The 13,946-nt window shown below is 39.5% G+C and overlaps 1 protein-coding gene across 1 annotated transcript; it reads left to right on the top strand.

The window, feature by feature from the left end:
- The first annotated feature begins 1,231 nt into the window (after window positions 1-1,231).
- On the top strand, window positions 1,232-8,862 carry atp6v0b (ATPase H+ transporting V0 subunit b). The gene is made up of 8 exons (XM_061083759.1): window positions 1,232-1,469; window positions 2,342-2,390; window positions 3,466-3,549; window positions 5,309-5,386; window positions 5,895-5,964; window positions 6,170-6,221; window positions 6,365-6,555; window positions 6,975-8,862. The coding sequence occupies exons 1-8, from the start codon at window positions 1,385-1,387 to the stop codon at window positions 6,999-7,001; spliced, it is 636 nt and encodes a 211-aa protein (XP_060939742.1). The 5' UTR covers window positions 1,232-1,384; the 3' UTR covers window positions 7,002-8,862.
- Window positions 8,863-13,946: the final 5,084 nt, after the last annotated feature.

Below are 13,946 nucleotides of genomic sequence, written 5' to 3'. Positions count from 1 at the left end.
TAAGTTACCAACCAAGCTGATCAACAGTGACATCTAGTGACCACTATCCGCTATCGGTGTGGAATGCGTTGATCCACTGACCAGGGAAATTCAGGATGAGGTAGACAAGAAAAATAAATAAATAAATAATATATATATATATTAGTATGCTTATTATTATATTTAAAAATGCAATAGAATAAAAATAAATACAATTTCACTGTGTATATAATATAAAGCACTTTGAAATCTGAATTTGAAGAGTCCTCAATAAATATTAATACTTATTTAGATAGATAGATAGATAGATAGATAGATAGATAGATAGATAGATAGATAGATAGATAGATAGATAGATAGATAGATAGATAGATAGATAGATAGATAGATAGATAGATAGATAGATAGATAGATAGATAGATAGATAGATAGATTACTTTATTCATCCCCGAAGGAAAATTAAGTCGTCATAGCAGCCGGTATATTTGAATACAATAAAATACAATACAATCAAATAAAAAATATTGAGGTAGAAAGAATAAAAAACAGAAACACAAGATAAATAGGTAGATAAGGTGCAGTGGCAAGATGATGGCAATAGTACTGATGAAATAATGGTAATGTTATTGTTAGACACAATAGTACAGTATATATAGTATATAATATAACATAATATATATTTATATATGATAGTAATTATACCAATATAATAGCAGTATATAGTAATAATGGCAGCAACAGTATATATAATAATAATAGTAATATAATAATAATAATTATAAAATGTACACATGTATAAATATGTGTATATACACTTATGAATATACAGAGAGTATGATATAATATATGATATATAGTAGAGGTATAAATATAAGTATTTGACTATACAATAGATAATATAATATACTATGACTGTAAGAATATGTAGACAGAGTGTGCAAAAGACAATATTATTGTATAAAATGATATATAATATCAATATGGTTTATATTAACACATATCACATGATGTGAAGTAAGTGTATATGGAGCAGAGTGTTGTACAGGGTACACAGTACAAGGAGACAGGTATATTTAGTGATATATAAAGTACTCCAATCGTCGTTGAGTACAGTACTTGAGTAAATGTTCTTAGTTACTGTGAGTCGTTGAGAGTGGAGAGTAACCTTGGTGGTTTCCTTGTTAGGACGCGCCCGCTCCGCAGAATGGAACGCGGCCCGGGTCACATGCTCGTGTGTGCGGATCAGCTGACGTCTCTCCTCTTCCTCCTCCATCACACTGACAGCTCCTCCTCACACACCCGGGTTCCTCTCGGGTTCCTCTCTGGTTCCTCTCCACCTTCACGTCCCTGGCGTCTCGTCTGACCCTGAGTCCAGCGTCCCCCCCGATCCAGCAGCCTGGGGTAGATGTTGTTGGAGTGGATGATGAACGGACACGCCATTCTATACACGGGGGTCACTGTGGCCTTCTGGACCACCATACTCGTCGTCGGTAAGATCGCAGTTCCCCCCTGATAATGAGTCAGAATGTGGAATAAAATGAATGGACACGTTTAATTCTTGGACAAGTGAAGTTGTTGTTATACAGTCGTTTGTTGTGTCTGCGGGGAAACGTGTGTTCTTATCAGCGTTTGACAGTCACGATTCGGGACCAGGCTAAACCATGGAACCACAGCGGCTGCGGCTGTTTCCGTTTTTATCAGCTAGCATCTGCTGGCAAGTGGATTTAGCGGCTAGCTAGACAAGGTTATACTTGCACAGTGGGAAATGGACAACACGATATAAGTTTAAACACTTTACTGTCGTCGTGTTATGTCACCATTCATGGCAAACTTCTTTATCTTGCGTGCTAGTTAGCATTTCGCTAACGTTAAGCCACTGTTAGCTCGCTAGCTAACGTCTAGCTAATGGCTAACCACTAGCAGCCTCAGCTTCAAGCCCTGGACAGTAGTGTTCGAAATGGACGATGATGAATTCTCCTATTTGTCGTTATTGAATCATTGGTTGTTATTTACATTCCTTTATTTCCCCGTACGTCTGAAGTCATTAAATGAAGCTAAGCTAGCGTTAGCTGGTTTGCAGCTCGCACACACAGCTGACTGGCTCCAGATATAGGAACTGCAGCGGTTGTCATGTGATAGTGAACAATCACACCGAAGCTGCAACTTCTCTGCAGGACTTCAACACGTCCATGTGACTCTGCCTCACACACTGGGCAGAGGAAAGGTGCATTTATACAATCAACACACAGGAAATAGATGTCCTGGAGTAATGACGAGCTTTTAGCTCAGTGTGCTTGTGCTGTCTGATCCTGTTTTTATTTACATGTCACATGTGAATTAAGAAGTTCTCTTGTTTCCTCAGGCCTCTGCTACACCATCTTTGACCTTGGTTTCCGTTTCGATATAGCATGGTGAGTAGTGTGGGCCCAAACCCACAAAGTCAAAGATGTGTATTTGTCTGATAGCTTCACCTTTTAATTCACAATGAATAAATGCATCATTCAAGAGTGTAAACCCTGAAACAAACCTAGACACAACAAACCTCTGAATATCAACAAAATGTATAGTTCAATAGATTTTTGGACAACACGATAGAAACTGGACAATTCACTCTTAAATAAATGTTATTCTGTCATCTCACAACTTTTAAGCGCGAGTGTCTCTTGATTTACTAGTGACTACTAAACTGACTCTCTGGCAGTGGCAAAATAATGCTAACTTTTCCCAGATTGCACAACTGCAAGTGTGAGACAGCACAGTGGCACTGCTACTTAGAAACACTAGTTTCTTCACGCTGTTAAACCGTTGCCTTTACACTGCTGTGACAGATTCAGGGCCCCCCTAACTTTGATAGTTTGATAGAGCAGCACTAAACCTGTTTTCACAACTTATTAACAAGTCATATTTTTCAATTATACTGCAAATAACAAAAAAACAGGAAGATAAAGTTCAATCTTGGTGGTAAAATTGCAACAAATGAGTGTGTTACTGACTAGATTGAATATACAACATAATACAGTCATGCTGTAAATCTGACACTTTAATGTGAAATACTATTGTGCTGCAATGTACAAAAGATGGCTGTGTTTTTTTCCCACATCGGCATGTGGCTCGACAAAAGGCATCTGGTCTGTGTGAGAAATTGTCATGAATTAATTGGTCTGTAATGTATCCACTTCATGTGGAGAGACATAGCTTGAAATTGGCACTGGTTTCCACTACAGGAAACAAACCAGTGTCTGGCATTCAGTTTTCCTTTATCAACAATATTGTAAATCCTTTTGTAAATTTAATTCAGAGGGTTGAACTGTGCATGGGATTGAACAGGTTGCAAAATAAATAGTTAAATAGTGTTCTACTTTTTAATCTAAGTTTAAATATGACACTAACTTTTGCTGCTTGCATGTGTTGATTATACAAGAAGCTGTAAACTGGCTTTGTTTCCTAATAATTCAGATTCTAACCGTTCTACTTCTTTACTCGCAGGTTCCTCACGGAGACCTCTCCCTTCATGTGGGCCAATCTGGGAATTGGTTTGGCCATTTCTCTGTCAGTGGTGGGAGCCGCTTGGTGAGTAGGAAACATAAATCATGGTTTAAAATTTATAAGCTGCAGACTTTTCTCAGGTCATTTCAATGTGTAAGGCAGATGTTGTTGTGCTTTAAAGTCTTTTTTATCATTTCCTCTTTCTTGATTCACTCAGGAAAAGCCTTGTGTGTAAGAGAGGAAGTGGAAAATCTCAAATTTAGTCATATGGGAACTTTTGTGTTCTCCTCTAAATATTTGGACAGTTACAACTTGATGCTCACTTATGTCTCATGCATTTGACTCAAGTGAAGCACAGATTGCTCCTGTATCATGAACGAATACCAGTGTGTGACTTCCATCAGAAGCAGAACCATCAACATGGCTGTGTATGGAACTGAATACTAACGTTTGTTTCCTTTTGTACTACACACTTCTGTTTCCATCTTTTTGAGGTTGAATAGTCCAGAGAACTGCACCAGATCATTTTTGTGTGTTGTTATGAACTGAATCTTGCTTCTTTCTTTAGTAAGTTGTTTAAATTTGCTAGAATAGAGTCCCTCTCTACCTTCACTCTTCACACTGACGGAAAACTACTCCTCAGTTGAAATGGCAACTTTTTATCCTCTGTCAACTCATAGGCACACGTGAGCTCTTAAGTACATGACTAATGTTGAAACACACTGCTACCAAAAAAACTAACCAAGTGTCCGAGTACTTTAAACTCCATGCTGTTCGGGCACCATGGGTCAAAAGAGCGTCGTCTCACACAGAGTTATTTCAATACTAATGTAAACACAAAGCAAACCTGTGACATGGCACATTTCTGGACTATAAATAAGCTGATGCCGAGCCGTGTGCTGCGTCATGTCTTCTGTCAAAAGCTACACGCTTCATTAAGACTTGAGTCGAGGGTCTGTAGACGTCTTGAGATCCATGCACACTTCACGTTAGAACAGTGCAGAGAGATTAACAAATACCATCCAACCTGTTTGAATCTGATTTAACAGTCCCATTCTGTGCTTGGAATCCAAATTGAGAATTGGTTTTGTGAATTTTAAGTAGAAAAGATAAATAAATCTTTGCCTTAACTTGCACTTCTGTCAGCCCATTGGTGAGAGCTAGTGGAAGAAGATAAGTCTGAAATGAAAAATGCAGAAAAACTCCACTAAATGGGTGAAATCGTTTTATTCGCTTGATTGAAAAGCCACTCAGAGAGCTCTGACAGCCACTTCCTCTGATGAGGATTCAACAAGCTGTACTGACACAACAGCTACTGATAAGGGCTGAGTAGAGCCAGCGCAGCAGGACGAGCATCAACGGCTGCAGGCGACTGTCGGCCACACACAGTTCACAGTGTCGTTCAGATGTTGTTGGCCGGTGTTTCAAGGCTGGAACGTTTTGTATCCACTCTGGAGTCGAATCTGCTCGAGTTGGATAACAGATTTATACCTAACAATGTTTCGCCTCTCTAATTTGCACATTTAATCCCTGTTCTCACTTTCCTTTGCAACATTATGAAGCACATCAACTTTTCAATAAGTCGATAACATTCTGCTCCTTGTTAGAGTTAAAATATGCTGCCATGGAGGCCACATTGATCTTTCATCACCTCATTAAGTGGAGTTTTACAGGTTGACAAAGTACAACCACCAGCCATCCTTCAATGACATTTAACTTTTCATACCCTCTGTTTTCCAGAACAGTAGATTTTTGATGAGGCTTCATCCTCTTCCACCTCCTCATCACCTGGTATTTTTCTGTGATTTTTAAATATGTCTTTCTTGTTGGTGATGTGTTTCAGGGGGATTTACATCACAGGCTCAAGCATCCTTGGTGGTGGTGTCAAGGCTCCACGAATCAAGACCAAGAATTTAGTCAGGTAGGTTTACTAAAGAACAGAACTGGTTTCAGTTTCATTCTGTTTCTTATGCTTTATATTTTATTTCATATATTTCACTTACATGAAAGCACTCTCAGCTACGCAGTAACTGTGCAAGTATTTGAATATTGCTGCTAAACACCAGCAAAATATCTCGTTACATTAGTAGGAACATCTCAGATTATGACTGCAGCTTTTTACTGTTTGTTTTGGATATCACACTATTAAGTGATTCCCAAACAAATGTATTTTCATTCACATTTGCTAAAATTAAATCCACATCAGCAAAATCCCAAGCTATTAGCAAAACTAACACTTAGCAGCCATTGAATGAGAATCCCTGAGTTCCTGTGAGGTTAGACAGTGAGTTACAGCTCTACCTTGCTTCCATGATTGCAGTTTGATTGTTAATCCACAGCAGTGCTATGTAGAATTAGCTGCATGTTTAAAAACCAAATAATTTTCACTTCATTTATTTCTGCTTGTGTTTTTTTATGTCTCCCTCCAGCATTATCTTCTGTGAAGCTGTTGCGATCTATGGGATCATCATGGCCATTGTTATCAGTAACATGGCTGAGGTGAGCAATGAGCGTCTTCATCGTTAATGTTCATAAAACAGCCAAGTTTTCCATTTTGTGTCTCCAGGGGAATTTCAGGCACCAGAACTATACAGGAGAAAGAACTTCCATAACTTACTGAATTGTACACATGGGATATGAGGGAAGCTGCACAGCAGAACAATGATAGTTGGTTGTTTCTAAAAATACATCTTTGATTCTACAGAACTTCAGCGGAACAACCCCCGAGACCATCGGAGCAAGGAACTACCAAGCTGGTAAGAAACGGACATAAAGCTGCTGAGTGAAGCCGTAAAAGAAATATCCACCTCGGAAATTTGAACGTTACTTTTAATACATTTTCACAGGCCATTTATGAATTTGTGAATATCGCTGACTCGTTTGATCTCTGTTCTACTAGGTTACTCCATGTTTGGAGCCGGTCTGACTGTGGGCTTTTCCAACCTCTTCTGTGGCATCTGTGTCGGCATCGTGGGCAGCGGAGCGGCTTTGGCAGACGCCCAGAACGGCAGCCTCTTCGTTAAGATTCTCATCGTGGAGATCTTCGGCAGCGCCATTGGACTGTTTGGAGTTATTGTAGCTATTCTGCAGGTGAGTGAATCAGAGTTGTTTTGTCTTCACAGTTCTTTGTTCCTTCGGAGAGGAGTCTATGAGAAATGTCGGTGCTAAGTAGAGTGTGGATACCCAACCGGATGCCAGGCGGTGTTTAGACAAACATTTCAAAATGTTTGGGTTCAGGTCACGTTGGCTGGGCTTTACTTGATTGATTCCCCCCCCCATACTGCATGTGCCTGCAATTGGGGAAAACATCAAGCTTGGATCAGGTTCAGAAAACAAACAGAATGCCTGGCCAGGTTGGTTTTCTCTCCGGTTCGGCCAGGATGGAGCTGCACTCTAAACAATTATTATTTCCACAAATGTCAACATGGATGTATGTTCCTGAAACACTCAAGCTGTGTTTGCATTTACAATTCTTTAATAATTTGTATATTTCTTTTTTCTTCCCACAGACGTCGAAAGTAAAGATGGGCGACTAGAGGGCGTTCACACACTGAGAAGATGAAATGACAACTGCTGGAAAACAAAAAGATGGATTATTGTGTATATACATCGTAAATTATTTAAACGTCTCTATTTGCCTTGTTTTCTTTAACCATTATTCATTCAAGAGTGGTTGGTGCATCGTTTTGAAGTTGAAGCAAGAAAATGTCAATTAGTGCAAACAACAACCGACATTACATGAAGGATTGTACATTAAGATCATCATAAAGTCTGTAGTCATTTACCTGCTGAGTCAAATTCATAGCATAAACGTTTTCCGACCACTCTTGGATGAATGATGAGTTAAGAATTACACTAGAGTATTTGGAAATATCTGTGTGTGTGTGTGTGTGTGCGCGTGTGTGTACACTGGATACGTGATTTGTTTTTTTCTATTTTCCTGTGAAGCATGAGTGTTTCCCTTTGTGTTTGTAGCTGGGTCTGTCATTTTTTTTTTTTGTTGTTGCATCTGTTCTTTGCTTATAAGCGAGTGGCCCTTCCTCCACATCGTGGCCCAAATCCAGTATTTGCCAGGTCTCTTACTTTAGTATCCAGAGAGAATCTGACGGTTTTGAATTAAAAATCATTTTAGAGAGGTAAGAGGACGGATCACAGCAGCAGATCTGCTCTGAATATGTCATCCTGTCATTCACTTCATCACTTGCTGAAACTTTTCTTCATTTGAAGTCCATGACATTCTTGAATGTCAGCCACAAGTTCTGGTTTTTCCCCAGAGTCTTCTCGACTTTTTGAGTTCAGTTGATGTTAAGAGGGAAATAAAGATGACCGTGCTTGAAGATGGCTTTAGAAAACCTGGTCGGTCACAAGAACAAACAAAACTTATGTCCTCTCTTCTCTGTAGATTCGTCAACCTTGTCTGTTCTTAGACTGGAAAGGAGAATCGTTTATTTTTATATAGAATTACCTTAATCTTGGTTGTAAGAGCATGAAGTCTTTCAGAAATTAATACTGTATAGATGCACGAGTCTACTGACGTGTATTTTTTAGCAATCTCAGGTGCTCTGGTGTCCAAGACTCTGGGTAAAAACTATCACCTTAACTTCCTCTTCATTTTCCACCAAAAATCATCTGGTGACATTAATATCAAATGTAAACTTCACATCTGTTTTCCTTTATGTTTTCTAACATTCCTTCGTGTGTGTAAATTGGAGTTGTGTGTGTGGAGTCCACATTGACAGTAAGAAACTCCTGGTACATTACAACAAAGTGTACACTCTTGATGTTATGTTCAACTGGCTGCTGTACAGGATTTCAGGTGTAATTATTTTATGTCAACTTAGTCTGGGTAAACAAGTTATGTTTCCTGAGTTTCCTGAACCTTTGGCAGCCAGCTGACATCATAGAATAGAGTGGATGCAGACTCCGAGTGCAAAATGCTGCAATATTCAGTCTCATGTTTGTTGGTGACATGTACAGAAACACATTTTGTTCTTTAGGCATCATTCCACATGGATGACAGACCACAGCTCATTGTGACTTGTCTGAAATCCCTTCTTGTGAAGCTCTGAAAGTGAATAGTGAACATTGAATCTAACATGGGGGGGCGGAGGAACTGAGTAGACCTGAGCCCTCAGTTGTGTCTCGGCTGCAGAATCATCTTTCTCCTTTACGGCGGTTTTGTGATTAAACCCAAGATGAAACTCCACCAGGCTCTTCACCAAACCCCTGCCGTTCAGTGACTGTAGTTGGTACTGTGTGTTTACTTTGTTGATGTGATGGTGATGAGAAAATAACATGTTTTTGACGTTGTGTATAATAAGAAAAACAGATCATCCTTCTGGCTTCATAAATGTCCCTGAGAAAAATAAAAAGGTCCAATCAAGATCTCTGATTCGACTCTGCGTGGTTCTGCTTTGTTGTTTGAACTGTTCACCATTACATTTCATCCATGCAGTCAACGTGCTATTCTTCTTATCTCCACTAGATGGTGCAGTACACCGCAACATCTGTAGTACTTCATTAAACTGGTACTGTACATACATACATTTCCAATTTAAAGACCAAACAATGATGTTGATTTTAAAGATTAAATGATGAATCTAATGAGTCAAATTAATAAGATGGAGAGCAAAGATACAAACTGTTAAAACAAACCTTTAAAAAGTGTTATTTAGAATAAATTTAATGAAAACCAAGTGGTCATATTTTGTCGATGGTTAATTTGTGATGTAAAGTTAATATGGCTTATTTCAAATTTCAAAGATATTGTTCTTAATCAACATAGTTAATATACAAAGTTGAAATTTATTTTAGATAAACAAGAAAAATTGGGTTGGCTCGACATAAAATTGTATTTTACCCTTTTTTGTGCAGATTTAAACTTAAATCAGCTTCGATGAACTTTTAAACAAGGGACCAAATCATTTTCTGTGAAGCCACAGTTAACAAATAAGGTAGAGGTATTCAAAATCAATTCAACACAACTTTATTTGTCCCTGGGGAGGGCAATTGTAAGGCAAATAGGGCGTGTGATCGTTAGAGTGTAGATAAATACTGAATGATTGAAGAGACAGGAGTGCAGGCATAAATTATGTACAGTTAAGTGATATATGACCAGGGTATTAGAAGAAATTGAAGAAATCAAATTATTTACAAACACTTCGATATTTTGTCACCGCCTTGTGAGGTTTGTTATGAAACGCAATGTCAATAATATATTATTATTATTGTGATTTTTTACGGGATAATATCAATAATGGGTAATCAAATCCCCCCTATTTGATGATATAAAAATAACAAAAAAGGCGAAGGGGCGTGTGGCCCATCCCAGCTTCCGTCGGCAGCCGGAGTGAAAGGACCTGCCTGGCGGAGCATCCTTCCTCCTCTTCGCTTTCCTCCTAATCCTCAGCCGAACACAGCGGGATGACGGAGGCATCGTGAGGATGGCGTCTCTCCTCTCTGCGGTTTGCGGTAGCACGTCGTTGCGGGAGATGTTAGCCGCTGTGCTAACGTAACATCACGCTTTCCTCCACCAGCCAAACAGCAGGAGCAGCAGGAGCAGGAGCAGCGAGGACGAGCATCACCGGGGACGAGGAGAACTGGACTGAGCCTTTAGCTTCTCTGATTTTATCTTTTTTTTTTTTTTTTTACTCCACCGTTGCAACATTGTACGCCTTTGACACTTTGTTGCCCCCCCCCCCTCAACCTCCTCCACCCCCTCCACCTGAATGCAACCAGCTCCAGGAAACACCAGAGTCCGCCTGACAACATCGAGGTAGGTGCATTGTTGGCTCCTGCAATCGCATCCTCGCTTTTCTTTCTTTCTTTGTTTCCACGCGTTTATCTCGCAATCCTGCACAGCTGCAGCCTCCATTGAAGACATGGCTACTACAGAAATGTGTTTGCATCGCTCTGCCCTTCTTTTGTTATCATGCACACACACACACACGCACACACACACACACACGCACACACACCAAACAGCAGCCTTTCTCTTTTTCTTTATCACACGCCATACTAGGCTTCATCCTCTGCAGTAGATGATCTCCTCACACCGTTGGGAGGTTTCATTCAAAAAAGATCTGCCACTGTTTGCAACAATCTCCTCCATTTTTTTTTTTAAAGAAAGGGAAGGATGCTGAGGAACACAGCATCTCAGTTACATTACAGTGAGACCACCAGGATGTGCATTACACTGGAGGAGTGAGTGAGAGAGAGAAGGAGGAGGAGGAGGAGGAGGCTTCCTCATCATGAACTAACCAGGCGTTTACACAGAAGCTCTGCACCTAGACCTTAATCCAACCTGACATCTCTCCCATTTATGACAAAGTATCCCTCTATAGGAGCAAGTGGACTGGAACTACCTTTGCTCTCAGCATCAACTAAGTTGCAGAGCAGCTTCAGGCAGGAGTTTCCAATGCTCCCTTCAACGCACAAAACATATTCTTATCGGGTTTAGCCCCTACTTTTATTTTGAATCGGTTTGTTTTTTAGATTGAAATTCAGTGAAAGAGAAACGTCGGTGTTCATAGGTTTGTGTATAAATATTGAGTTAAGAGCAAGAAGGATAACTAATGGTTATTTTCACTGTTTATTTATAGTTAATTTGCTGATGGTTTCCTTGGTTAATCATTCTATTTGTGATATACATGTTAGAAAACAGTAAAAAACGTCCGTCACTGTGTCTTCAAGCCCAGGATGAATAGGAGAAAACGCTTGTGTTTTCTCCACATCAAACCTTCAATACTATGAAGCTGGAACTAGGATTTTAATGATGATGGGGATTTTTATTCGATTAACAGTTTCTATATTTCCTCTTTCCTGTACTGCACTGACTGATTAGATCAGATTCTATTGTAGATCATTTATCTTGTAAGATTAACATCATTATTTCTTTAGTATTGAGTTATTTTTAAACAAAATGTTATTCCGTCCAAAACCAAGTTACTAGTGTTTGTAGTTTTGAAAACAATGTTTTAATTTCAAATTTGACTAATAATCAAAATAATCAACATATTGATAAACAATTTAAATAATTGTCAGTTGCAGTCTTGAGATTATCATGTTGTCAAATTAATTAATAAGTTTTCAGGCACTAATGATGTAATCTGTACATTATGTACTCTGTGTATTTCATATAGCCTCCATGAAAGTTTCTCATTTGGCTAAAGGTCCAGTTACTAGAGCTTTTGTCTGTATCACAAAGTTCTCATCAGCAGATTGTATCTGCATGGATTGATAGAGCATGGTACAGAAGAAAGAAGGTGTATAACATCACCGCTACATTTAATTCAACTGCTTAAGTTTCCGTATCCTGGTTCAGCGCACGTCTCCTCTCGCTGGGACACTTGAACTGCACATTAACGTGATTCGCAGGTGGACCTTGAGTTGAAATTATTTCATCGGCTGTTGGATTAAACTCTCGCTGCTCCAGCATTTCCACGCACGCTCGTCTGCAGAAGCGTCGTCCGGCCATCTGCTGTGAAAACCTGCGCTGTCTGTGACTTAACTCCAGGCTCCTCAGATGGAGCACAGAGATGGCTGTGGCGTCAGGCTGTTGAATTACCGGTGGCACGGTGGTGTCTGGGTCTGTGGTTAATCAGGCTGATCTGGAGCCAGAAGGTCACAGTCTCGCTCTCTCTCCCCCTGTAGGTGACGTTAAGTTCTCGGTAAATGCTAACCAGTTTCAAACTAGTGATGTACGTAATCAACTCACACCGAATATTGACTTGAAAAATAGTCTAGTAAAGACTGAAACTGTGCTAAGCTTTTATTTTGGAAACCTTTCAGCACCTTCCAATCAACTAATTAACTTAAGTTTTAGTAATTCATTAAATCTAACTTCCAATCTGTAAGAGTAGTATTTACAGTATTTGTGTACAAGGTGAAATATGTGCTTCGGAGTTGTGGGAGTGTGAGTTTAAAATATCTGATATGCTGTTTAGTAATTAAGTTTAATGCTACTACCGTAATGTTCTGTAATTTTTTATGTAATTTTTGTGACGTGATTAAGATCTTTCTTTTTACATGATCATGAAACAGAATTTTTTGTGTCAGGTCAAATAATGTATGTTGACCATATTTTATATACACTTTTACTTCCAGTCGTCTCTACTGAAGAACTAGCTTGTGTGATGCAACCTGTTTGAAGGTAGTGAGACACAAATCACACAAATCTCCACAGCACAGACGGTTTGTCTGTAGGTGAACAAGCCTCCATCTCTGGTGAAGCTCAGTGATGCAAACCAGTGAGGAGCAAAGAGCATGTTGCTCACTGGTTTCTGCAGGTTTCTCCTCCCTGTGCACTCGGCTACATTCTTCTGGTCACTCTTTCATGTTGGGATTTGTTGTCATGGGAACTCCTCGGACCATCCCTGAGCAACCGAGGGGGCGAGTTCAGAGATTTACACCTCATGGACTAAGGACTTTTTGGGAACATACAGATCTATTGTTCATTCCACAGAGCTTTTGAAAGCTTTTTCATGGTTAAGATATGTTTTTTAACAAGTTATACCGAGAATAAACAAGCTAAATAGTGAAGTCAGTAAGTTTACTCGCGGTTGGACAGTGACAAGTTGTGACAGCAGAAGCTGATGACAGCTAATGAGTCGTGCTGATGATAATATGTTAGAACCTGTGAGCTGCAGAGGTTCTGTACAAAGACTGGCTAGCTGTTTCCATTTATTTCCTGTCTCTGTGCTAAGCTAAGCTAAGATGGCTATAGCTATGATGTGAATTGTATAGATGAGGAAACTGAATAAGCCCAAACGGACAAAATCTGTTTCCTGTTGTCTTTGTATAGAGCGTGGTCCCTCCTCTGGCAAAGGAACGATAAGTAAAGTCCGTCTATTTAAAGGTAAATAAAGCAGCCATTTGTTGGGTAGATCTTTCTCTGTTTTCATATATTATTGTTAAAGCAGTATTCCAATTCTTCTCTCTCTATAGTTTATCTTTTTGTTTATATTTTCTATTCAACATGACTACAGATAACAGGTTGCATGTTATTGTTTCCCCCTTTACACTTAAAAAGATTAAACACTGCTTTTCAAACTCAATAGAGTTACAAAGAAAAATAACTTCCGAGGGCCCACGTTGATTAAGTCGACAACCATTGAAAGCATAATTGAACGGTAGTGGCCTTAAGCCTAAAGTCCCACAAGCCGAAAAAGAAGACACTCATTTAAATAAACTGTCTTTAAAACCCCTCACCAAATCCTCATTGCACTCCCTCTACCCACAATCCCCCAAGTGAATCTTCGCTTCTTCTGAAGCACTTCATTTATTTCTTTGCTCCGATGCCAAATGAGCAGCTGGATTAGAGAGAGAGGGCGAGAGACTGAGAGGAAGAGCACACACACAGAGAGAGAGAGAGAGAGAGATGCTGATGATGATTATGACGCTTCCACTGTATGGATTGCAGCAGCAGACAGGACTTTGTTGTACTTGCATAACTCGGCCTGCACGCTGAGAAACGGGCATTC

The sequence above is a fragment of the Limanda limanda genome, chromosome 13 (genome assembly GCF_963576545.1).
Source record: "Limanda limanda chromosome 13, fLimLim1.1, whole genome shotgun sequence".
Classification (NCBI taxonomy): Eukaryota; Metazoa; Chordata; class Actinopteri; order Pleuronectiformes; family Pleuronectidae; genus Limanda; species Limanda limanda.
Note: the sequence above shows the minus strand (reverse complement) of the source record. Positions and strands in the feature narration are given on the sequence as shown.